Source organism: Lagenorhynchus albirostris, chromosome 20 (assembly GCF_949774975.1).
Source record: "Lagenorhynchus albirostris chromosome 20, mLagAlb1.1, whole genome shotgun sequence".
Classification (NCBI taxonomy): domain Eukaryota; kingdom Metazoa; phylum Chordata; class Mammalia; order Artiodactyla; family Delphinidae; genus Lagenorhynchus; species Lagenorhynchus albirostris.
In genome coordinates, this window is record NC_083114.1 from 43991173 (window position 1) to 44015986 (window position 24814).

At 52.8% G+C, this 24814-nt stretch overlaps 1 protein-coding gene across 18 annotated transcripts in view; it reads left to right on the forward strand.

The window, feature by feature from the left end:
* The window catches only part of MAPT (microtubule associated protein tau), a 102233-nt gene extending 77419 nt beyond the window's left edge, over positions 1-24814 (forward strand). For 13 of the 18 annotated variants that reach the window (XM_060134845.1, XM_060134842.1, XM_060134850.1 and 10 more), the window contains 6 exons: positions 821-971; positions 3947-4212; positions 13933-14025; positions 17972-18053; positions 19984-20096; positions 24336-24814. In XM_060134845.1, coding sequence (XP_059990828.1) covers positions 821-971; positions 3947-4212; positions 13933-14025; positions 17972-18053; positions 19984-20096; positions 24336-24551 — 921 coding nt within the window. In that variant the 3' untranslated portion in view covers positions 24552-24814. The remainder of the gene's footprint in view (positions 1-820; positions 972-3946; positions 4213-13932; positions 14026-17971; positions 18054-19983; positions 20097-24335) is intronic. The other 5 variants (XM_060134847.1, XM_060134857.1, XM_060134851.1 and 2 more) reach the window with 1 other exon arrangement.

The window sequence follows — 24814 nt, forward strand, 5'->3', positions numbered from 1 at the left end:
GGTTCCTTTGTCCATTTCTGACTTTGGTAACCGGGGGGTGCTTCCAGGTTGCCCTCATTTTGGGTCGGACAGCATCACTCTGCAGCCATGCCTGTCCCACCAGTTTACTCCTTCCTGAACCATCTCGTGGTCCTCAGTTCATGTCAGTTTCTTCTTTGAGTTTGTGTTATATGTCAAGGTCATCAGCTGGGTCCCCAGACCCAGTCATTGTCCCCAGTCAGCTGACTGTGCTTGTGCGCCTGTGCTCCACCTTTGGCCAGTTTGCTAATTGACGCTGGTGTTTACCCGCCAAGGGCTCTTAGCACACCTGAGGTGGTACTGAAGCCTGAGGCTTGTTTGGGAGAGAACAGGATAGGGCCCAGCTCTGTTAGCACTCTCAGTCAGTTTCAACAAACTGTCTCCTTGTCCCTCTGAAACTAACCACCACCAGTCAGATAAATCCCTAAGGGAGTCAGAGAATGGTGTCCACGTAGGAAGAGTCTACAGATGTCCTGCCTGCCGACACTGGTTGGATGATGAACTCGATCATTGCTGTAAGCTCTGTTGACTTTTTATTAAATACATTAGCTCAGCTCTTGCAGAGAACTCATGTAAAATGTCCCTCCAGGAGGAAAAGGTAGGCGTTTGGGAGGGGCTGTGGATTTGTGTGCCCAGCAAACCCTCGTCATTGTAGAGGACGTTTGTTGTATCTGGCTGGCAAAGTGTCACCCCAACCTTAGCCTCATTTGGAGTCATGGTGGTTGAATGGGGCTGGCATTGACGCCGGGTGGCGGGAACCTTTCCCAGTCGTGAAAACCACTCTACCATGCTTCGTTTACAGGGGGCAGATGGTAAACCTGGAACGAAGATCGCCACACCCCGGGGAGCGGCCCCTCCAGGCCAGAAGGGCCCGGCCAACGCCACCCGGATTCCAGCAAAAACCACGCCCACCCAGAAGACCACGCCCTCCCCGAAGACCCCACCGGGCACGGGTAAGAGGGCTGTTCTCTGGAATCCGAGTCGGGGGAGAGCTCGCTGTGGAAGCCCTGACAGTTCAGCTCTGGTAGCTGATCGACGCCTGCAGTTTACTGAGCACCGAATGTTCATTGTCTAATTCTTTTAATTTTCTGAGCTAGATATTGAATCCCCACTTTTTACCATGAAGAAATCGAGGCTCGACTAAGTCTAACCAGACTTTTAAGCATGAGGAAAATGCAGCCGTAAGACTAGTAACTGACGGAAAAGGGGCTTCTCTGAGATCCTTGGACCCCACGTCCAGGGCCCCTGGGAGGTGTTTTTCAGTCCCCAAATGAGGGTTAGGTCACTATAGGTGACCTCACACAGGGCACGGCCCCTGCTAACTTGCTGGGATGTTAGGGACCCTCGGACAGAACCTAAGAATCTTAGCTAAGCAGTCACACCCTGGGCCCGTTCCCCCGGGCTCCTGTGAGTAAAACCCACTCGGTTTTGAGTACCAGGCAAGGCTTCACTTGAGCCATCTTGCTTCCACTGGGGACAGCCAGGCTGAGTGCCCCTGTCTTACTGCCCTGGGGACTGTCCCAGGAAACTGGGTTTAGATTGTGCATGACTCGGGGGGCGTCTGGCCTGCGCTGGCTCAGGGGCCCCGTGGATCTTATATGGGCTGCGCGCGAGGCCTGGGCGGGTGCCACGGGGCCTCTGCTGCCCCTTGGCCCCGGGGTGGCCGCTCAGAGCCCTTGTCTGCTGCATGTCTTGGCTGTGATGTTTCTCGAGGTTGCCGTGGAGTGGGGCCTGCACGGACGCCCGCTCGCTGAGGCCCGTCCGTTGGTTTTCTCCCACAGGGTTTTTCCGCACGTATACGATACGTATGGTACGGGGTAGCTTCCAGACTTGTGACTGGGATTTTTACGTGATTTTGACGCTGCTTTTTTCACTGGTCATCATGCCAGCTGATTCACGCAGCTGGATCTTAACTGGAAACAAGAACGTGTGTTTCTCTTTGGATCTTACCTGCTCTTGGGTGGGCGGATCTCCCCCAAGTTGGCCTTGTTTCCTGCCCGATGGAGCCCCTGACCCCGTTCCCCGCCTTGCTCGCCTCTGTGGATGGCCTGGCTGGGCATGACTGGGCGCCCATAAACAAACACTCATTAAGGCCTCTTTAAGCTCGATGATAACGAGGCTTTCTGTGGATTTTTCTTTTTAAGCTGCGAAGCAAGTGCAGAAAAAACCACCCCACGGAGGGGCAAAATCTGAGAGAGGTAATTCTGAGCCTGCTTCGCCCGCAGGGTCATGCCTTTGCGCACGTGCCTCTTGGGTGGCTTAGGTGTTTAGAGCCGGGAGGACGTGCTTCTGAAACGCAGGTTTCCCACGTTGAGCCTGACGTCGGCACAGTCAGAATTCCTGCTCCTCTCTTCGTGTGCTTTGTGCGGATGTGTCTGTCCAACGGGCCGTTCTAATCCTGCGTGCTCTCGCTGCAGCCGAGGGCTGTGGTGGGCCCAGGGGAGGATGTGCCTCGAGCTGATACGGGGGCTGGAGGTCCGCACTGGCCCCAACCAGGTTACATGTGAGATCGCACCGGCATCCTGTGGGTGACGGTCACTGTGCTGGACCCGGGGAGGTCAAGTAACTTGCCTAAGGTCGCTCTGCAGTTCAGTGGCGCAGAAAGAATCTGAAGCCACCACCAGGTCCACCAGCCAGCCTGTGTGCCTGGGGGCAGAGGGTGGGGGGCACCGAGCCCTGGCTGCAGGGCTTGGCACCGTGAGGGAGTTCCAGCAGACACGGAGACTCCGCTAAAAGCCACACACTCCTTCTCCCCTCGGCAAGAGAAGTTGTCGCTTCCAGCAAAGAGCTGCCCTTCTCCAGCCTGGGGCCCGGCAGGTCCCTGTTTGGTACAAATGGTTCCTGGGGCGGGGGCATCAGCCACCCTCAGAGCTGGAGCCCAGCGTCCAGCCCAGGGCCTCTCAGACTCGAGTCTGCTCAAGAATCCCTGGGAGCGTGGGAAGCACCAATTTTGCAGGCCCCAGCCCTAGAGATTCTGTCCTATCAGGTCTAGATGGGGCCTGGAGATCTGCATCTTACAGGTCCCACTCCTCCGTGGTGGCTCCGGAGATTCCGATGCAGGGGTGCCTGGGGCCACACTTGGTGAAACACGAATCCAAGAGGCAGACGGAATAGCCAACTATTAAAGTGTGATGGGGGATGAGAAGTGCAGGGAGAGACGCATGTTGGGGAACCCAGGGCTGTTCCGCTGGGAGAGGGGTGGGCCCAGCGGCCTTCCTGGAGGGCTTGGCGCCCGCATTGCACCTGGAAAAGTGCACTGCTATTTGCTGCGCATCGCTTTGGTGGGGAGAGGGTTCTCGGGAGGGCAGGGCGGCAGGAAGTGGCATGGCTTGTTTGGAGAGCCAGGGACAGATAGACACGAAGCAGGTATACCATTGTGGAGCCCAGGTGCCATAGAGGAGCTGGGAGTTTGGATGGGGTCTGAGGGAAAAGGGGCCTTGAACTTGGAGAACAGCTTAAAATTCACCCTGTGGGGAAAGAGTCCAGTGGATCCAGATGGGCCCCTGGCCCACCATTGCATTGCCCTTATTCAGGGCACAGGCCATGTAGCCCTGCCCGGCCTCACTCACTGCAGGCATTACCATTTTTTCCTCTGAGCTCAGAGTGGGTAAGTGACTTGTCTGAGACCACACAGCTCGCTGGAGCCTCTCCTGGCCCCAGGGCCACAGGGCAGAGTCGGGCCCCCTCTAGGGGGTACTGGGTGGTCCTTGGTGACCACTCTGTTGCTTCTCTGGGAAGCAGGATATCTCCGTCGCAAAGCAGCACGGCTGGGAAGTGGAGGCGTTTCTCTAGAAATGGGCAGCCTCCTGCTGGTGTGACTGAGCTTCTGACCTTGTTTCCACGTGCCTGATCCAGCCCTGAGTCTGGGAACGGACCCCAGGACAGATAGCCCTTTGCTAACTGGCCTCATGCCCTCCTTCCTTTCCAGGTGAATCTGGGAAATCCGGGGACCGCAGTGGCTACAGCAGCCCCGGCTCCCCAGGCACCCCGGGCAGCCGGTCCCGCACCCCTTCCCTGCCGACCCCGCCCACCCGGGAGCCCAAGAAGGTGGCAGTGGTCCGCACTCCACCCAAGTCGCCGTCTGCAGCTAAGAGCCGCCTGCAGACCGCCCCCGGGCCCATGCCAGACCTGAAGAACGTCAAGTCCAAGATCGGCTCCACGGAAAACCTGAAGCACCAGCCGGGAGGCGGGAAGGTAAGGGCGTGCAGAGGCTGGCTGTGCAAGAGGAGGCGGGTGGGTCCCCCGCAGCTGGGCTGGAGGCGGGCGAGCGGCTCTCCTCCCACCACCAGCCTGGGTCCCCCCGCCCAGCCCCCATAGCACAAGCACCTCCCCGGCCTCTTCAAGGAAAGACAGTAGGTTACTGTTCGGTTCTTTACTGGGGTCACCACCAGGCCGTGAGTGCCCTGCTCAGGGGAGAGAAAGTACCGGTTCTTCCCTTCCTCACTTCAGCCCTTGCTGATTGGACGGATCTGAGGTGACAGGCTTGTAGCTCCGTGACCTGGCGGTTCTCAAAGTGGGTGCCCCAGGGGTTCCCTGGCTGCCTTGTGTTTCGAAAATGAGACAACCGGTCCATAGGTGGGTGTGTCTCTGGTGTTGGTTGGACATTTGTTTAGGTCCCAATTCTGGGGAAATTCGTGATTCTGTTTTGAACACCTGATTCTTCCAGGGACGAATAGGTGCTCATGACATTTCTGGGTCTCCCAAAGTTGGAGAAAATGAGCTTCCAAGGGCCAGAGGTGGAGAGAAATGGGGACGGCCTGGGCCGTCTTCCTCCTCTTCTTGACCCCATCCCCCGTTGTATGAGTTTCCTAGGGTTGACATACGAAATACCATGGCCTGGGCGGCTTATACAACAGAAATGTAACGCCTCATAACTCCGGAGGCTGCAAGTCCAAGATCAAGGTGTCGGCGGGGGTCGTGTCTTCGGGGGCCTCTCTCCTTGGCTTGTGGGTGCCGCCTTCTCCCCATGGCCTCACATGGTCCATCTCTGGGTGTCGCTGTGTCCCAGTCCCCCCCTCCCATGAGGACACCAGTCATATTGGATTAGGGCCCACCCTAATGAGCTCATTTTAACTTAATGAGCTCTTTAGAGACCCTGTTCCACATACAGTCCCATTCGGAGGTGCTGGGAGTTGGGACTTCAGCGTGTGGATTTTGGGGGACACGATTCAGACAATAGCAGTCCTCCCCCACCAGCACAGGGTGGGGAACAGAGAAGGACGAAGGGAGGCAGGAAAGGGATTGGCGGACCAAGACCCAGCTCTTGTGTTGGGCCTTCCAGGCTGGGCCGTTTTTGGGGCAGCGAGCCTCCTGGTGGGCAGGGGCCAATGTTTCCCTTTCAGTCGGGACCCCCAGGTGGGGCCTCCGCACTCTTGATTTTATTAATCACTCTTGTCTGGGGCCTGGGTCACCGTGGAGGGAGGGTGTCTCGGAGCACCTTTGGTCCATGTTGGTGCCATTGCCTGAAACCGTGCACTCTGCTTCCCGTGGAGCCTCAGGGACCCCTGCTGGCCTTTCCCATCCTTGGGACCCGAACGGTCCTGCCCAGTGGGGAGGTCTGGGTGCCTCTCGGGGTCTCATCGCACTGGTCTTTGGGCCACAGTGCTGGGCCTGAGCCGTGTTTACCTTCCTGAAGTGTTTGCTGTGCTTCGTAAAGATGCCTGTCTCCTTCCAGAAGGGGCTCTGGCGCAGCTGGCTGGGGCGCTGGCTTGAAGTTGACCCCTCTGTGAGGCTCTGGGGGCAGAGGGACCCCCAGGGAGAGGGTTTCCAAGGTGATGGGATGTTTCCCACTGGCGTTCGCACCCCTCCCTCAACGCTGTGGGTGTCCTGTGTGTGCCCTGTTTTCATAGCACAGAGCATTTGCCTGTTTTGAAAAATGAAAAACAAAGCCCCACACGGCCAGTTCTGCACCACTGAGAAGACTGTGGGGCTGTGACCAGCGTGCTCATCATGGCGAGAGGGAAACCATGACCATCAGTGCCTCCCAGCCTGCGGGGCTCTGTCACACACCTGCAACACCCGCCGGCTGCCCCCGCCCATTTGGCCCCGTTCTGGTAACTCCGCTGAGAACAGCAGTGACAGGGCTGACAGGGAGGAACCCACGCCTCGCACCTGAGCCGCCGGCCCCGAGGGCCAGCGACTTGATGCTCAGGGCGGAAATGGGGAGGGTGCCCCCAGGTTATGGCCGCACCGCGCTGGGGCGCAGACGTGTGTCCATGGCAACTGAAGGTTAAAGAAGAAAAGTGACTTTTCTTGGGGCTTTTTGGGGAGGAGATGTGAGGAAGTGGCAGAAGGGGAGGTAACAGCTTCCCCTTAAATTCCATGGAAAACCTAGAAAATTGTGTGAAACAAAGAAAACCTGACCCATAACAAAGTTCAACACATTAATCTCCGGGAAAAACGACAAGAAAAGGAAAAAAGGCACCTGGGATCCAAACAGAAGGCCTTTTAAAATGACTAGACTGGGACTTCCCTGGTGGCACAGTGGATAAGACTCCGCGCTCCCAATGCAGGGGGCCGGGATTCGATCCCTGGTCGGGGAACTAGATCTCACATGCATGCCGCAACTGAGTTCGCGTGCCACAACTAAGGAGCCCGTGAGCCGCAACTAAGGAGCTGGCAAGCCACAACTAAAGAGCCCACAAGCTGCAACTAAGGAGCCTGCCTGCTGCAACTAAGACCCAGTGCAACCAAATAAATAAATAAATAATAAAATAAAATGACTAGACTGAAGGTCCCTCAAGGTCCCGTGAGATCTTTGGGTCCCTGTGTCCTCTCATTCAGCCCAACATACAATACAGTAAGTGCTCAATCACTGTTTATTCGGCTACAAAAGGGGCAACGAATGCTCCAAGAGTCTGAAGGATAACTCAACTCCCGGAACAGATGACACGTTGAAGAAGGAGAAGCAGGAGATGGTCATGTTTGTAAACCTGCAGAGACTGAAAACCGCAACAGATCACTGGTTGGAAAAAAATGTAAAACATCTGTTTTCTGCTTCGTACATTTCTCTGTTTTCATGATTTGCTACAGTGAACATATATTGCTTGAAGAGTCCAAAACGAAATTACTTTTAAAGGAAAATGCAGATGATCACTTGGCCACTTTAACAGAACCAGCTGGATCCACCAAAGGTGGGGAGGGAAGGAAGGAGTAGCAGTTCTCTTGTGACTGCAAAGGAGAATCACCTGGGGCAGGGAAGGGGGCAGATTCTTTTAAAAATCCTAGTGCCAGGGCTTCCCTGGTGGCGCAGTGGTTGAGAGTCCGCCTGCCGATGCAGGGGACACGGGTCCGTGCCCCGGTCCGGAAAGATCCCACATGCCGCGGAGCGGCTGGGCCCGTGAGCCATGGCCGCTGAGCCTGCGCGTCGGGAGCCTGTGCTCCGCAACGGGAGAGGCCACAACAGTGAGAGGCCCGCGTACCGCAAAAAAAAAAAAAAAAAAAAAAAAAAAATCCTAGTGCCAGAGCCTCTCCCTGGCCCGTGACAATCTTGAGAGGGCCTCCCTAGGGGTTCCCAGTGTGCAGTCCAGGCTGAGACCCCATGGGGAGCTAAGATCCCACATGCCTCACAGCCAAAGCATAAAACAGGAGCAATATTGTAACAAATTCAGTAAAGATTTTAAAAATGGTCCACATCAATCAATCAATCAATATTTTAAAAAAGAAAAAAATGGATAGAAATACAGTTGTGACTGGAGGTGTCACAGTAGATATTAGTAAAGTAAAAAGATAAAAGGACAAAGAAAGTCCATGTAATTGAAAGGGGAAAATGAACAAATGTCAGGAATTAAACTGTAGGGCCAAGGGTTTATCTGTTAAGAGTCCAGATATTATGTCAATAATCTATTTAGTCCATAAAGAAAAACACCTATAAATATAGAGAAGCAGAAATTGCTTCTAATCTCTAACCTCATTGTGATACACCAGAACTTCGCTGTGTGCATATCACCAGTATGACCACAAATGCCTGGGAATTAAAAACCTTTCCTTTGTCACTGCTCATTCAGTTTGGAAATGAAAATGCCTTTTCCAAGTGCCTTGATAACAAATGCCATAAATTATGTGGTGATGCCCCCAAATTGTACTTAGAACGAATTCATAATTTTAAATGCTTTTATTATTTTAAAAACTTAATGATAGCAGCATATATGTTCTTATTGGAGGGAAAAAAGAATACAAGAAAAGAATAAGAATACAGAAACAAAGATAAGAGCAGAAATAAATTAGAAAACAACATAAAATAGCACCAAAAGCTGGTTCCTTCTCTCTTTCCTTTATTCATTGATCCAACATTCCTGCGGCACCTCTGAGCGCCAGGCCCTGTGCTGTGCGAGTTTCTGCCCCCAGGCCCAGGCAGGAGAGAGAGACACATGAGCGTATAAAAAAGGGCAAGAGGAGAGGTTGGCCAGGGAAGCATATGCAGGAGGGGGCAGCCTGCAACCATCGAGGGTCCCCCATACTGAGGGTCGCCTGTACTGCTGTCACCCACACTGAGGGGGTTACCTGCACCCTCAAGGATCACCATACTGAGAGTCACCTGTGTTGTGGAGTGTCACCCACAATATCAGTTGTTACCAAGTCAGAGAAGATAGGACAGACCCTTGTTTGGGACCGTCATTGGGTCTTTGAAAGGAAAGTCCCCCACGTAGAGTGCTGGAGACTCAGAAGAGAGAATAGTGGGAAACTGCACCTGGAGATACTCAGAGCAAAAGCAAAATAAAGCTAAAACTGGTACCAGCTGGGGTAGCAGAAGGGCGTGGGTTAGGGTGGAGCTTTGTTCGTTCACGCGAGAGCTTTGGAGAGTTAACAGCTGATAGAGGGAGGTCCCTGCTGGGTGTGCTGTGAACCAGCTCTGTGTTTGCCCCGACAGGACAGGATAGGATGGAGAAGAAAGAGAGTAGTGGAGAGCACCCGCCGCAGAGCCTTTGGCCTGTCAATGAGTCACGGAGGGGGAGGTGAATAAGAGGGCAGGTCTGGGCCCAGCCCAGGTGATGGCAGCACCAACCTCAGCAGCGTCTCTGTGTGGTCAGCGGAGAGCACAGAGGTCCCAGGTACCTTCCATCGTGAGAGAGATGGAGCTCATATGGGGCTGAGGCTGCCAGGTAAGGAGAACTGGGGGTATCCTTGTGGCTGCCGAGGTGAGAAGGGACATGCAGAGTCATGACCAGAGCATGGGGGGTGGTCTGGTTGGCTTTGAGCAGATGGAGCTAAAGTCACTTCCTCTGAGGATGTCCAAGGCAGTAGCTGGGATGCGAAGGCCCCGGGCAGGTCAGAAACCTGCCAAAGCTGCCAGGCTTGGAAAGCCTTGGGCTGCAATATTCCATGTGGCCACGAGATGGCGATGGCACGCTGCGTCTGTCTCCATTCTGGAGAACTGTTTCAAAAATTGGTTGCATCTGTTGAAACTTTGTCTCATTTTTAAAAGTACACATGTAGAACATTTATGTGGAGTAAATAAAGTGAGTCTGTACGTAGGATAGTTTGCTTGTCCTGGGTCAGGGCCAGGCACTCAGCTGCACTTGAGCTGAAGTATCAGGCTGTGCAGAGCCAGGCTGAGAGCCTCCTCTGGGATAGCTGTGTAACTCTGAGACCCTCTGGGCATCTCTCCCTATACACAACATCTGTGTTTCTGGAAAAAAATCTTGTGTAAATCCCATCATTATAAAGAATCTTGGGGCAGTCACTGTTTAAAGGAACAGTATAAATAGTTCTAAAGGTGACTCCCCGATTACTTGATCTCCTGTGTCAGTTCTCAGGCTGACCACCTTGGACTTGAAGAGGAGGCTTGCTGTGGGCGTCCAGTGCCCACCCCAGGTTACATTCCCACCAGAGCATCCCAGCCCCCAATCCTCAGCACTGGGCCTGTTGACCCTAGCGAGGCCAAGCCAGGCCCAGCGCCAGGCAGTGCTCGAGACAGGCCTCACCAGGGGTGACCCAAGGACACTGGGCCAGCCTGGAAGCTGCTGGGGTGGGAATGGTGAGGGCTGGGCGATCTGGAGCACATCAAGAAAGCTGAGCCCAAAAAGAACCAGAACAAGGTCTCATGAGGGTTTGGAACCATCTGGGGTTCTCTAGGAAATGGATTAAACCAAAGTGGACCCGCTCCCAGGCTCACACCACCCCAGCCTCTCCTCCAGGGTCGAACCCTGACCATAGGAATTTATCCCTTGACTAGGAGTCCCCGGGATCAAAAGTTGGAGCTTCCAAAACATTGTTTTTTTCCTTTGGCTCTTTTCAGTGTCTGCCCAGAGCTGAGGCTCAGGATCGTACATTTACTCTAGTTGAGAAATTAAGTTTCAGGATTCCAATTTCATAATACAAACCATTGCCCGTTTTTCTCCTTTCTGTAAATCTACCATTCTGAAAAGGGTTGTTGACTTAATTTGACAACTAACAGTAATTCAGGTCTGCTTTGTAAATATCCTTATGTCTCCTGCCAAATCCCACAAAAGCTCGTTGCCTTTTTTGTGGGGTTGGAACAAGAAAAAGCTGCACAGAGAAAACATTTCTGTGTATGTTGCACATCTTGTTATTGCTTAATGGCTCTTGAGTTTTTTTGATGTCCTTGTAAGGATTAATACAGAAAATAAGGCAATCCTCCTTGAAAAACGGGTAAGTTTTCTTTGTCAGATAAGAGAGTTATGTAACCCAACATGTTTTCGCTTTTTGCCTTGGCTTCCAGGAAGCTCAGAGTTAAATGTGATGATCAGTCCTATCATTGTCAGTCCTGATGACCTCCCGTTCTTTTACCATTGTCTTTTCAATCTTCTTGTTTTATTATTTTGTGTGTTGGTGTGTGTTTTCTAATTCTAAACTCCAGTTCTCTTATGAAAGCTGGAAAGTCTGCTTCTGGGACTTATCCAATGGAAAGTTATCAATAAAAAATGATCCCCAAAGCAGGAGTTCATGTGGGACTCCTTAAAATTTGAGGGTGGGATGAAATGATTCAAGGACATTGTGCAGAGGTTGACAGCAACTGCCTACAAAGCAGGGTGAGAAAACCTGTTCTACCTCTTCGTCCCAGCTCAAGCTTGGGCTGAGGCGTTGCCACGCTCTCTCCTATATGGCAGGAGAGACGTCACCGTTCACCTTGAGAGAGTGTTGTTTTTATTTGGTTTATGAGACAACAGGCTTGAGAACAGCTCCGGCAAAATATTGTTGTTACGTAGGTAGCCGTGGCCGCAGAACACCCAGATCTAGATTCCTGTGTGGATTCTGCCGCTGACTTGAGAAAGTCACTGAACTTCTCTGGGCTTTAAATGGCCTCTTCATCAGGAAGGTTGGGGGCGGGGCCGGGGGGATGGCCGGTGAGAAGGGTGACGTGGAATTAGGTATTTATCCAGCCTCTAAATGAGGGATGGTTTTTACATTTAAAAACCAGGGATGTTACAAAGGAAGTATATAAAAATGTCAACGTTTGTACGTTAGAAAAAAAAATACAACTACTAGCAGAAAAAAAGGACAAAGGAACAATTTTAATCATAATCAAAGAAATGCATAATAAGCCAATAACACAGATCCACTTATTTTAATCAAAGAAATAAGAAAAACAATTTCTTTTAATGCACAATGCTGGCAGCAACATGGTGAAACTGACTTTCTCAACAGTGCTCAAAGGAGAAATTAATCTGACCCTTTTAGAAAGCCATTTGGAGAGCTGTGTGGAGAGGTTTTAGAGTGTTTGTAACTTTGGCCCAGAAATTGTACTTCTGGCGCTCTGTGCTATGAAAATAACCCACAGAATGGGAGAAACTCCTTGCAGAGCGATGTTCATGATGAGACTGTATTCTTCAAAATGGAATCCATATAAATATCTGATAGCACAGGTGACAGGAAATGGAATCTGACATCTTTTTTAAATTAATGCTTCTGATGACTGTAGAACGTGGCAAATACTTGGTATAAAATAGTATGTACACAATAATTACTGCCATTTCTATGTCTGAGATGGTAGTTTTATTTTTATATATGAGAATTGAAGAGAATTCAAGAAAGTGCAACAGTGGCTGTGCTAGCAAGAAAACGTTTTCTCCTCTTTCTGGAACCTCTGTTTCTCAAAATCGTAATGTCCTGTTACTTTTTTATGATGAAAAAAGGCATAGCTTTCTTTTTGTTTTTTGCGGTACACGGGCCTCTCACTGTTGTGGCCTCTCCCGTTGCGGAGCACAGGCTCCCGACGCGCAGGCTCAGTGGCCATGGCTCACGGGCCCAGCCGCTCCGCGGCATGTGGGATCTTCCTGGACCGGGGCACGAACCCATGTTCCCTGCATCGGCAGGCGGACGGACTCTCAACCACTGCGCCACCAGGGAAGCCCAAGGCATAGCTTTTTACTTTAAAGGAACATAAAAGAAAAAGTGATGGGTTAGATGTGTGCTTCCCAGGTTTTTTCAATTCAGAGCAGTGAAATTAAGGAAAACAACAGGGATGGGGTCCAAGAGAAGATGACTATATTTTAAATTTTGCCAGGTTAAGGACATCTAAGAATAATATCTCCTATCGATGTAATTTAATAATTAATAATGTAGTAAAGGAAAGGCCATTTTATTTTTATTTTTTTAAATTTTATTGGAGGAAAGGCCATTTTTAAAACCAAAAAGTAGGACGGACAAATTTTGCTATCACGTCCTTATTTCCTCCTTTGGCTGAGGACCTGTGGACCCCTTGATGGCCGGCTCTGGCTCTTGGGTCAGATTTGGGGCCCTTCACCCTAGATGAACCAGGCCCAGGCTCTGACCCCCCAGCTACAGCTGCCCTAAAGGCTGCCCCCGGGGCTCAGGGGCAGTGGCCCCCACCTGGCAGCAGCTGAGGTCCTGGTGCCATTTCCGGCATTTCAGAGGGCAGTGCTGGTTCTTCATTGGAAACTTCAGTTGCCAGTTATCTATACCTGTGATTAATAGAAACTAAGGCCCACCGGTTCCAAATACAGCACTCCTGATGGAGGACACCCGGCGAGGATGTGATCCCTGCTCTGGCAGACAAAACGCAGAGTTTCTCAGCTCCCCTTCTCTGCACCATGGTTGTCTGTCTATGAAACGCACAGACAAATTGGGTAAAAATCATTCCCCCTTGGAATGTGGATAGCCCCACACCCTTTCCCTGGTGCCTGGAGAAGGAGAAGCCTCGCAGAGATACAGTGGGATCTCTACCATCTGGACAACACCTGCCCAGGAAAAGTTAGGGAAGGTCACCTGGGAACATTGCCCTGTTCCCTGAGCGCCTGGTGGTTTGTTGATGAAGGGGAGCCGATGGTGCAGGGCAGGCACTTACCCTGCCTTCCAGGAGGCCAAGGCCTCCCATGGAAGGGAGTCCAGATTTATCTTCTCCATAAAACCACCTGTGTCCTCCCCATGAAGTCTGTGATTCTCGAACCTAGCCATGCATCTGAACCAGGCACCAGGGGTGCTTTTCATAAGCACAAAGACTGAGATTCTAAGGTCAGGAGTGAGGTCTGGCATTTTAAAAATATGTCTGCGGGCAATTCCAGTACCTAACAGACTTGAGGACAGCCACCTAAAGGTCTCGGTGAATGTTCACGGGGGTCTGGTAGGTGTATGAATGAGGCCACAGTTGGGACTTTTATTTATTCATTTAATAATGTAACTGAGTACATTCTGCTCCATCCCAACCTGGTGGACACTCGCCTCCGAGTTTTAGGCCTCCAAGGTGCTCTCTGTGGGGGGCCTCCCTAACGCAAGCCTCATGTAAAGGGAAGAGCTGCCTCCTGATGGATCCGTTTTGTAAACCCAGTGCTGTAAGGTGGGGTCCACCTCCAGCCACTCACGGCTCTGGAATGCTTCCCGGGAGGTGTGAGTGAGCCCTGTCCTCCTCTCCCTGGCCTGCAGCCAGACGTGTTTGTGCGGGGCAGGTGCATCTGAGTGTGGTGTGTCACTCATCCTTTTTTCTGGCTATCAAAGGTGCAGATAATTAATAAGAAGCTGGATCTTAGCAACGTCCAGTCCAAGTGTGGCTCAAAGGATAATATCAAACACGTGCCAGGAGGCGGCAGTGTGAGTACTGTCACGCTATCCCTGCGCCGCGCTGCGGTTCCGGGTTTGAGAAGTGGCATGAGTTTGTACTTGCACATTGCGTAGAATAAACCATTCTCAGGCTCGGGGTCTGTCCGGGTCCCCAGGTAAATGTTGCTCAGGCTCCCCACACCCGTGCCCACCGTTCCGGGAGGGGCGCCCCAGCGCTGCATGGGTGGAACGGGGAAGGTGACTGGTCCTCTCTCCGACCTGTTCCTGGTGGCCGGGTCCTCACAGCATAAGCCCCATCTTCGCCCCCGCTCACTGGGAGCCCCACAGCTCGTTTGAGTTTGGGCTGAAGGTGGCAGCACCTGACTGCTCCGTCACCTGGTCAAGTTCACTTTAAGGGGCTCCACTGGGGACAGCTGGCCCGCTTGTTCTGACGAGCCGACGCAAAGGTCTTTACCATCCTGCGTCAGAGCAAGCAGAGGCCAGGCTCTGCACGCCTTTGACTTATGCATTTGCGAGGGATGAGCTGATGCTTAAGCCTCTCGGCTCATGTTTGAAAACAGCTCCACCCCCGGCAGAAGCTCCAGATGCGAAAGAGCCCCACAGAAGTGCACCAGGGACCTGCCCGCGGCCGAGGGCGGACAGAAACGCGCTTGGAGCCCTTTTAGATTTGGCCTCCGCCAGGTGTCCCTGCGGACTCCCTGCATCCCCAGCGGATGTGTCCCTGAGATTTGGGCCTGGCATCCTCATTCTCGCCTGCCCACTTGGCCGGCTCTGCTGTTATCCTCCAAGTTCACAGACAAATGGGTGCAAACGCGGCATCCTGAGGCTCGGCCCCCCTTCTCCGCAGCCTCCCTCGCTCCCCCAGCCTTCTTGGTCAGCTGGAGGCAAATGTTTATGAACACGTCGGGGAACGGGATGTTCGAGACCCTTTGAGGTCCACCCGTGGGGAGGAGGATGGTTTCTGAGAGCAGGCATCTGGCCTCTGGCTGGCAGTGCCGGGGTGACAGTGGGAGAGACCTCCCTGTCTCTCCAGAAAGTGCCCAGCCTGGGCCCGCATATCTGCGTCCGGACCTGGGGGTTTATTCTTGCAATGCGCTGCTGCCTCCTGCCCTGCGCGCCGGGTCCTGGCTCTGCCACTGACGAGGCTGCTGCATGGCGCTCCACTCACGCTTCCTCACCAGTGTCTGCTCAGTATCTCCCCTGCTCTCCCGTCCCACTGCCACCTCGTCTTCCGCCAAGAGAAGGGCTGGGGACCACCCCAGGCTGTGATCCTGGGCTCCCAGGGACGTTGCTGTTTTAGCTTTGACTCGGGCTCTCGCTTCCCTGCAGATGGCAGGCTCTGGCCAGAGAAGGAAAGACATGTGCTTTCCGGTTTAACTCGCGTCTGGTGTGTCTGGTCAGCTGGTGGGAGCTTGTGCTGCTAGGGCCGAGGGGTGGGGTCCAGTGGCTGCAGTCAGCGCCCCGCTCCTTCAGGCGGAAGGTGGGGGCAGGGGGTACATTCCCTCTGCGGCTGGCGGTGCCCAGGATATCAAGGGACTTCCTCAGGGGCACCTCCCCTCCCCCCTGCACTCTGCCAGCTGGTGGCCTAGTCTGTGACCACGGCAGAGTGCCACAGGATGTCCCGGGCTGGCCCCCGAGCGCTGTCCGTGGCCTGTGGCCCCGGCAGTAGGAGCCGCCACAGAGAGCTCTTCTCCTGGTGAAAGGTTGGGGGGTGACAAGCCCCAGCACAATGTCAGCCTCAGGCGTTTTGGGGACAGTGGACCCTTGGCCTGGGCTCTGCCTCTGTTTGCTCCCTGCCCCTCTTCTCCTCAGCTGGGAGGTGACTCCCCAGCAGGCAGGCTCTCTAGGCTTCTCCTAGGGATTCTCCCTGCCTCCTGGCCGGCTCCAGGATGCACTCCAGAGCCTGGCCTCCTCCCTCCCCCTCCCTGGCCTCCAGTCTGCCTGACCCCCCTCTCCCTCCCCTCCCCGTTTCCTTTCCCCTCCTCTCCCTTCCCTCCATTCCTTTACCCTCCCCTCCCTTCTCCCTCCCCATTCCTTTCCCTTCCCCCATTCCTTTCCCCTCCCCTCCCTTCCCCCATTCCTTCCCCCTCCTCATTCCTTCCCCCCATTCCTTTCCCCTCTCTTCTCCTCCCCATTCCTTCCCCCTCCCCATTCCTTCCCCCTCCCCCTTTCCTTTCCCCTCCTCTCCTTTCCCCCAATTCCTTTCCCCTCCCCTCCCTTCTCCCTCCCCATTCCTTTCCCTTCCCCCATTCCTTTCCCCTCCCCATTCCTTCCCCCTCCCCCATTCCTTTCCCCTCCCTTCTCACTCCCCATTCCTTTCCCCTCCCTTTTCCCTCCCCATTCCTTTCCCCTCCCCTCCCTTCTCCCATTCCTTCCCTTCCCCATTCCTTCCCCCTCCCTTCTCCCTCCCCCATTCCTTCCTCCTCCCTTCCCCCTCCCCCATTCCTTTCCCCTCCCTTTTCCCTCCCCATTCCTTTCCCCTCCCCTCCCTTCCCCATCCCCATTCCTTTCCCCTCCCTGCCAATCCAGGCTCTCCCTTCTTCACAGCTCCACCCTCCCTTCTCCCCCACTGGTTACTGCATCCAGGCTGAAGGGAAGAGAAGGAAGCCTGTACACACCAGCCTCACTTTCATCTCCCTCCTAAAGGGAAGGAGGGGGGAGTTCCCATAGCCCTGCCCCGCCCCACCCCCGAGGGCCCATCGTGCTCAGAATCCACGTTAACTCACCAGCGCCCACAGGTGCGGGCTCTCCACACCTCCCTCCATGCACCCACGCACACAGGCCACGTCCACCTGTCAGCCTGAATCAACTCCATCAGTAATCGGCAGACGCCAGTATGATTTTGATTAACTAGCGTAATTTGGGATTGTCCCAGATGATTTAGACCTAAGTAAAAACTCCTTTTTTTCTGATGTTCTTGTTAACCCCGTTCTCAGGCACGAGGCCGTCTCTCTCCTGGGTGACTCCAGGGCAGGGCGCAGGGGCCGACTGGCTCCACGGCAATGGGCCTCCTGTACCCTCAGGTGACCTCACATGAGGGAAGTGTCACCCAGGGACCATCAGGGACCCCTCACAGCCATGGCTTTGTAGAGACTTCCTCTAGGAGACCCCTCTGCTAATGCTGGGTCCCCGTGGGTTTCTCCTCCGGGGCGCTGAGATCAGCAGGCGGTTGGGGGGGGTGGCTGTGTGGCCTGGCCACGTGCTGGACCCTCAGGCTGGCTCTGAGCCCTGAGGCCCTTAGGCCTCCCCTACGTGTGTCTGCTGAACCTGCCTGAGACACTAAACCTGTGATTTCTGCTGTGCCGCCTGCCCATCCTGCTGGTGTTGCTTTGCTCCTTTCTGTAAAGAACCAAAATGTCCGGGACACTGTGTGCCCTGGGGCAGGGTGTGGGGGGCGGGTGCGGGGGACAGCTGGTGCTTAACTCTTACTGGGCTGTGGGACTGCTCTGGGGCCCTCTCTGTTGTGGGCTGCTGGGTTTGTGAAGCTTCTCCTGGGAGGAATGCTAACAGCCCCACGCCGCCCTCTGCTCTCAGAGGCCCAGCAGATATGGCTCTCTTGCTTTTCCAAGATTTTTCAAATGCTGCACAAACAGATCGTATTGATCCCTTCTTTCTTTCTGTCTTCACTGAACGTGATCTGTGGATGTCATGTCAGGAAAGAGAATAACTTTATCTCGTGTAAGTGTTTGCTAAACCAAAGGTGTAGGCCCTGCACAATGGGGAAGTAGCCCTGTTTTTCCCCGAGGGTCCTTGTCCTGTGGAATTGAAGGCCACTCCATTTGTTTTGTGAAGACCCAGCTCCCCTGGGGCAAGGTTGGCAGAATTCCAACACATTTTCCCGCCATGCCTAGGGTGTCTTCCTCGTGGCAGACAGGAAAACACCGAGCAGGGCCTGGACTTAGCTGCTTTTCATTGCGTTACGCCCCCAATAAAATAATCCTATTTTACTGTCCCTCTCATTCTCTCTCTCCTGCAGGTGCAAATAGTCTACAAACCAGTGGATCTGAGCAAGGTGACCTCCAAGTGTGGCTCATTAGGCAACATCCATCATAAGCCAGGTAACCAGCCCTTGCAGAAGGCAAGGACGGGTTGGGGAGGCCCGAGGGGTGGGACAGGATGGGGTGGTGCCTTCTCCGGAAGTGGTTGGGAAGGACTGAGGGGATGGGCCATCAAGGAGAGTGTTAAGGGTGGGACTTGCTGTGGCCTGGGAGGCGTGGCTTCGCGTGTTGTTCCTGAGCAGGGCCAGGCTGGCCAAGACGAGATAAGGAGGGAGGGCAGATGATGGTCTAAATCCTAACCCGCAGTTCTCCAAGCAGGCTGCACACGGGGTATGTAGAGCTGGGAAAGGGCCTGATCTGGCCCCCAAAGCCTGGCTAATGAGGATGTCCCAGTTTGGTCCTCAGCCAGCGTGAAGAGCATTTCACCAGTTGCCCCAGCTACAACATGGGGCCCTGGGCTGTTGCCATGCTCCCACTGTCATTTCATTTCAGCAGAAAATGATGCTGTTGGAACTCCCCGTGCTAACCCTTTCCCTCTCCATCTCATGCCGTATAGAAATCAGTGCTATCTATAGATCTTTCTGAGACAGTGGAAATGTTCTATACCTGTGCTGTTCAGTATGGTGGCCACTAATGACATGTGACTATTGAGCATTTGAAATGTGGCTGGTGTAGTTGAGGAACTGAACGAATTTTATTTAATTAAATTTGGGGAATTCCCTGGCAGTCCAATGGTTAGGCCTTGGCGCGTTCACTGCCGGGCGGGCCTGGGTTGGATCCCTGGTCGGGGAACTAAGATCCCACAAGCCGCACCGGCGTGGCCAAAAAGGTAAAATTCAATTAAAATTTAAAATAAATAAATACAATTTAAGTAGCTACAGGTGGCTAGTGCCTACCATCTTGGAGAGCTAACTTCCGCCTGAAAGGCCAGAGCAGGGCCTTCTGCTTTAGGCCCTGTTCAGGGCTGAGGTCGTTACTTGAACTGTGACTGCAGGAAGAGAAGGTTGTCAGAAACGTACTCTAGAAGGTGTGTCATTACTTCCTGCCTCCCTTGGACATCTTGTGGGAGTTCAGTCTCTCCCAGTGAAAACTGTGCCTCTCCTGAGGCTACCATCCTACCACACTGGGAGCAGCTTTCTTTCTTTTTTTTTTTTTTTAATAAAGTATGGATACCTTTTTAAAAATTATTTTATTTTTGGCCGTGTTGGACCTTTGTTGCTGCGCACGGGCTTTCTCTAGTTGCGGCGAGCGGGGGCTACTCTTTGTCGTGGTGCGCGGGCTTCTCTTCGTCGTGGTGCGCGGGCTTCTCGTTGCGGTGGCTTCTCCTATTGCGGAGCACAGGCTCTAGAGCGCAGGCTCAGTAGTTGTGGCGCACGGGCTTAGTTGCTCCGCGGCATGCAGGATCTTCGCGGACCGGGGCTCGAACCCATGTCTCCTGCCTTGGCAGGCAGATTCTTAACCTCTATGCCACCAGGGAAGTCCCAAGGGAGCAGCTTTCTTAAGTGGCTTTATCCTTCCAAAGAAAGTAATGTAGTTCGTCTCTTCCTCAGGCCACATCTCCCACACTTGGGCATGGCATCATGTGTCTGAGAAGGGAGAAAGGGTCAGGGCCCTTCCTTATTAAGGGTGCATTTTGCCATTTAGTTTAATTCTGAGGTCTTATAGGGCTGTAGCTTATAGGATGTTGGCATAGAAAGACTTGACTCTTTGGAAGCCAACTAATTTAGAATAATTTCTTGCGAACTGAGCTGTCATCTACCTTTGCATCATCTGAGGAGGAAGAGTTTGCTGAGTAAATATTTGATGTGCACCCTGATTAGAGAGAGAAAGCAAACTGCTTTCAAGCCCTTTGGAAGGACCTACTTGCTCCAAACTACGCTCTAAATAAAAGGTGGTCTTAGCTCCCCCTCAAGGTTGGCGTCTGCATGGAATCACTCACTTGCTTAGCCCTCACTCAAGGCTTGGTGCCCTTGTGTGTATTGTGTTCCAGGAGGTGGCCAGGTGGAAGTAAAGTCTGAGAAGCTGGACTTCAAGGAGAGAGTCCAGTCCAAGATCGGGTCCCTGGATAACATCACCCACGTCCCTGGCGGAGGACATAAAAAGGTAAAGGGGCAGGGCGGGGAGGAGGCTATAACAGAGTCAGGCGGACAAGGCTGGTCCAGTTTCCCACGGCAGGAGAGCTGAGGGTCCTGTATTGACTGGCTTGACATGGATTCTCAGCTACCACCAGGCCTGCGGGGCTCCACCTGGGCTGCCCTTTGATGTCCCCCGGGAGCTTTAACACTCTTGATGCCAGGCCCCACCCTGGAGATCCTAATTGGTCTCAGGTGCCGTCTGGGCACCTGGAGTGGAGCTTTTAAAGCCCCCAGGTGACTCTTTAGTGCAGTTAAAGGTGAGAGCCATTGCCCTAGGCCCTGTGGTGGGCAAGCATCCCCAAAAGGAAGTAGCCGTCACCAAAGCCAGCCACGGGAATGTAACCTAACTCTCTAAATGGGTCACTAGGCAGTTAGAGGAAATCAGTGATGCTGGAATCCAGATTTCAGCAAAGCCTCTGTAAGTGTCCACGGGGAGGCTGCTAGACCAAGGACCTCAGCACTCCCTGCAGTTTCTAGAGGCCCTGGGCCTGGCTCTGGGTGTCTGTGTGCAGTGGGGGCCGGGGGACACCAGTGTCTCCCTCTGGGCCCATTGCAGAATGCCGTCTTGTGGCTGCACTTTTCCTCTTCTGCATAAATACAGCGAAGTACCCTCTGGGGTCTCCTGCCCACGCCTGCCCTGAAGTTCTGCAAGTGGCTCACTTTCCAGTCTTCAGTGCCTCTCAGCAGCTGACTGAGGAGTGGTGAAGGGAGAAGGGATGTCCGAGAACGGGTGTGGCAACTGAAACCCAACGCCGCAGTGAGCAGCGGTGCAGCCCAAGGGGGCCCCACTGGTCAAAAGTGGCAGCCGGGCCTTGCTTGGAGGCCGCCAGGGTCCCCACGGCAGTCACCACCTCCTCCTCTGGTTCTGAACAGACACACCCCACCTTTGCAGTGAAAGCCCGACAGCATAGTTTTGGAGAAGCCTTTGCTGGTGTGTTCTTAAATCACAGGTTGCAAACCGAGACCTCGGGGCCGACCTGACCCGTGATGCAGGCGCCCGAAGGCGGGGGGAGGACGGGGTCCTGGCTCCCCACAGGGCTCCCTGACCATCAGGCTTCCACATACTGGGCTTCCCCAGGGGCAGGACTACTTCTCAGTGCCGCCTGGGTCTCTATTAAAAGTGAGACCCAGGGAAATGAGGTTTTCTGCAAAAGGCCGGCTTGTTTCCATCGCAGCCCCCAGCCTGTTTAATACAGGGCGTCCCTACCCTGGGGAGCTTTAAAGAGACCACGTCCCACCCCCAGAGTCTGAATATATTGTATATGGAATGAGTCTGGGTAGGCCTGGGCGTTGGTGATTCCCAGTTGAAGGAAGGCCTCTACCCCTGACTCTGGAAGCTTCTGTGTCCTGGGAAAAGCTCTGGGCTTGACTGCTTGGAAGCGTGACCCAGGCAAGATCTGCAAGCCATCTCAGCGTCAGGTTCCCCTGCAGCAAAGCGGATGGAAACATTCCCGTCCCAGGGTGGTTGTGAGGCCCGGATGAGGCGGTGTTCAAGAGGATGCCCGGAGCTTTGTCGTCATCAAAGAACATGAGTTAGAGCCAGATCCGAGTCAGAACTTCTCCTGTTTTAACTCATCTCTGTGATGCCTCAGAAAGGGTGGGCTCTGCCCTGCCCACTGCCCAGGAGACACTGACCTGGTCCCAGAGGGTCCTCTTGTGTTCAGTCCCCTATTTCCCTCTGTGATGAGCAAAACTGCTGACAAGCAGTGGAGCGTAGGACCCCTGCCACCTGAGTTCCTTTCAGTTTGGGGGATTTGGGGACATTCCCAGGATGCTGTCCCATTTTTCTTAAGAACGTAAGTGTTCTTATCAAAGCTTATGTCAAAATGGCCTTTCAGTTGTAGTAATAAGGAAAAGTCCTTTTTTCAGAGTAGTAACCCAACGTGAACAAAACAAGCATATGGCTTAAATGGGAGCCTGGTTTTTCTCTACACTCAAATGCCCCTGCAATAGGCCCTCTTTACCTGGGGTCCAGGGACTCCTGAAACTGTAGGGAGAAGTTGTCATGTGCGTATGAGAGCAGACACGCGTGTGTACACATTTTCCTGGTCTCACCAGATGCTCAAGGAGGTCTTAGGACCCAAAACAGGCTGAGAATTACTGTGTTTACCACTTCAGGACTCATCAGGAGAGAATTATGATGTACTACTGGCATCTCCAGCTAATGCTTTCTGCTTCTGAGCTTCCCAGGTATCCTTTGGAGCTGAGACCTCTGGGTCAAGGATGCTCTACTTCATTTTTTGTTTATTTTTAAATTGAAGTATAGTTGATTTACAGTGTCGTGTTAGTTTCAGGTGTACCATACAATGATTCAGTTATACATACATACATATATATATTCTCAGATTCTTTTCTCTTACAGGTTATTGCAAAATATTGAGTATAGTTCCCTGTGCTGTACAACAGGTCCTTGATGGTTATCTATTTTATATATAGTAGTTTGTACATGTTATTCCCAACCTCCTAATTTATCATCCCCTCCCCTTTCCCCTTTGGTAACCAGAAGTTTGTTATCTGTGAGTCTCTGTTTTTGAAATAAGTTCATTTGTTTGCTTTTAATTTTTTAAATTGAAGTATAGTTGATGTACAGCATTGTGCCAATCTCTGCTGTATAGCAGAGTGACTCAGTTATACACATAGACATTCTTTTTTTATATTCTTTTCCATTTTGGTTTATCACAGAATATTGAGTATAGTTCCCTGTGCTATACAGTAGAAACTTGTTGTTTATCCATCCTGTATATAAGAGTTTACATCTGCCAATCCCACACTCCCAGTCCTTCCCTCCCCGACCCCCCTCTCCCTTGGCAACCACGAGTCTGTTTTCTATGTCTGTGAGTCTGTTTCTGTTTTGTAGATAGGTTCATGTGTGCCATATTCTAGATTCCACTTACCACACATAAGTGATGTCATATGGTATTTGTCTTTCTGTCTGACTTACTTCACTTAGTATGATCATCTCCAGCTGCATTCATGTTGCTGTGCAATGGCATTATTTCATTTTTCTATGGCTGAGTAGTATTCCACTGTATGTATATACCACATCCTTTTTATCCATTCATCTGTCGATGGACATTTAGGTTGTTTCCACGTCTTGGCTATTGTGAATAGTGCAGCTGTGAACACAGGGGTGCATGTATCTTTTGAATTACAGTTTTGTCTGGGTATGTGCCCAGGAGTGGGATTGCTGGATAATGTGGCAACTCTATTTTACTTGTAGACTTTCTGATGATGGCTGTTCTGACTGCAGTGAGTGTTAACCTCATGTGGTTTCGACTTGCATTTCTCTAATAATCAGCGTGAGCATTTTTTCATGTGCCTGTTGGCCATCTGTACTTCGTCTTTGGAGAAATGTCTGTATGTCTTCTGCCTACTTTGTATTGGGTTGTTTTTCTGATGGAGTTGTACGGGCTGTCTGTGTGTTTGGGAACGATGCCCTACTTTCAAAAGGGCTTTGTTGCACCGTGTTTTCTAGTATACCTGCCAGTGCTGCGCACAGCGGCTGCCACCTCCAGCATCCTCATCAGCCACTGGCAAAGGGGAGGCATGTGTGTGGCTCACAGCTGGACGGCAGGGGCTCCGGCCCCATCCCTGAATCTCCTCCAGCCTCTGCTTCCACACTTTCATTTGCAATTGGGCAATGTGTGTACGTCAAAATAAAACGCGCACGCCTTTTGACCTACTAGCAATTCCACTTCTGGGATACACTTACAGTACACGTGTGAAATGAGATGCCTACAAGGTTATTCGAACACAGCATTGTCTGTGAGAGCAAAAGACTGGGACAACCTAAATACCCACCCACAGGGGCGTGGATACGTTTTGGTTCATCTGCTGTGACAGGAAACCACACAGCCCTCAGCGAGGGAGCTATGTACGGATGACGATGCAAGGTATTAAGTCTAAACACCCAAGTGCGAAGCTTGTGGATATCGTTGCCTTATGTATGGTAATTTTTTTCCTTTACTCACACAGACGCATGTTTGCGTGTGTGGTGGCCTTCTCTGGAGGGGTACGCAAGAAACTCACAGTGGTCGCTGCCTCTGGAAAGGGGGCCTGGGAGGCTGGCTGGCAGGTGACCAGGACCCAGCAGAAGCTTAGCCGTTGGGAAACTATGAAACTGTGGTCCCCACCACGCCTCCCTCCCACCCAAGGCCAGCAGTTGGCGGGGCCTCTCCGCCTCACCCTGCCCTCTCCTCTCTTGCAGATCGAAACCCACAAGCTGACCTTCCGCGAGAACGCCAAAGCCAAGACCGACCACGGGGCGGAGATTGTGTACAAGTCGCCCGTGGTGTCGGGGGACACGTCCCCACGGCACCTCAGCAACGTCTCCTCCACTGGCAGCATCGACATGGTGGACTCACCGCAGCTGGCCACGCTCGCCGACGAGGTGTCCGCCTCCCTGGCCAAGCAGGGTTTGTGATCAGGCCCCCGGGCGGTCAGTAATCGTGGAGAGACGAGAGTGAGAGAGTGTGGAAAAAAAAAGAATAATGATCTGGCCCTTCGCCCTCTGCCCTCCCCCAGCTGCTCCTCACAGATCGGGTAATCGGTTAATCACGTAACCTGCTTGTCGCTCACCTCTGGCTCGGGACTTCCAAATCGGTCACGGGAACGAGAGCCAAGTTCATCTTTCCAAATTGACGGGCGGGCCAATCATAATAAAATACTTTTAAAAACCTTTAAAAA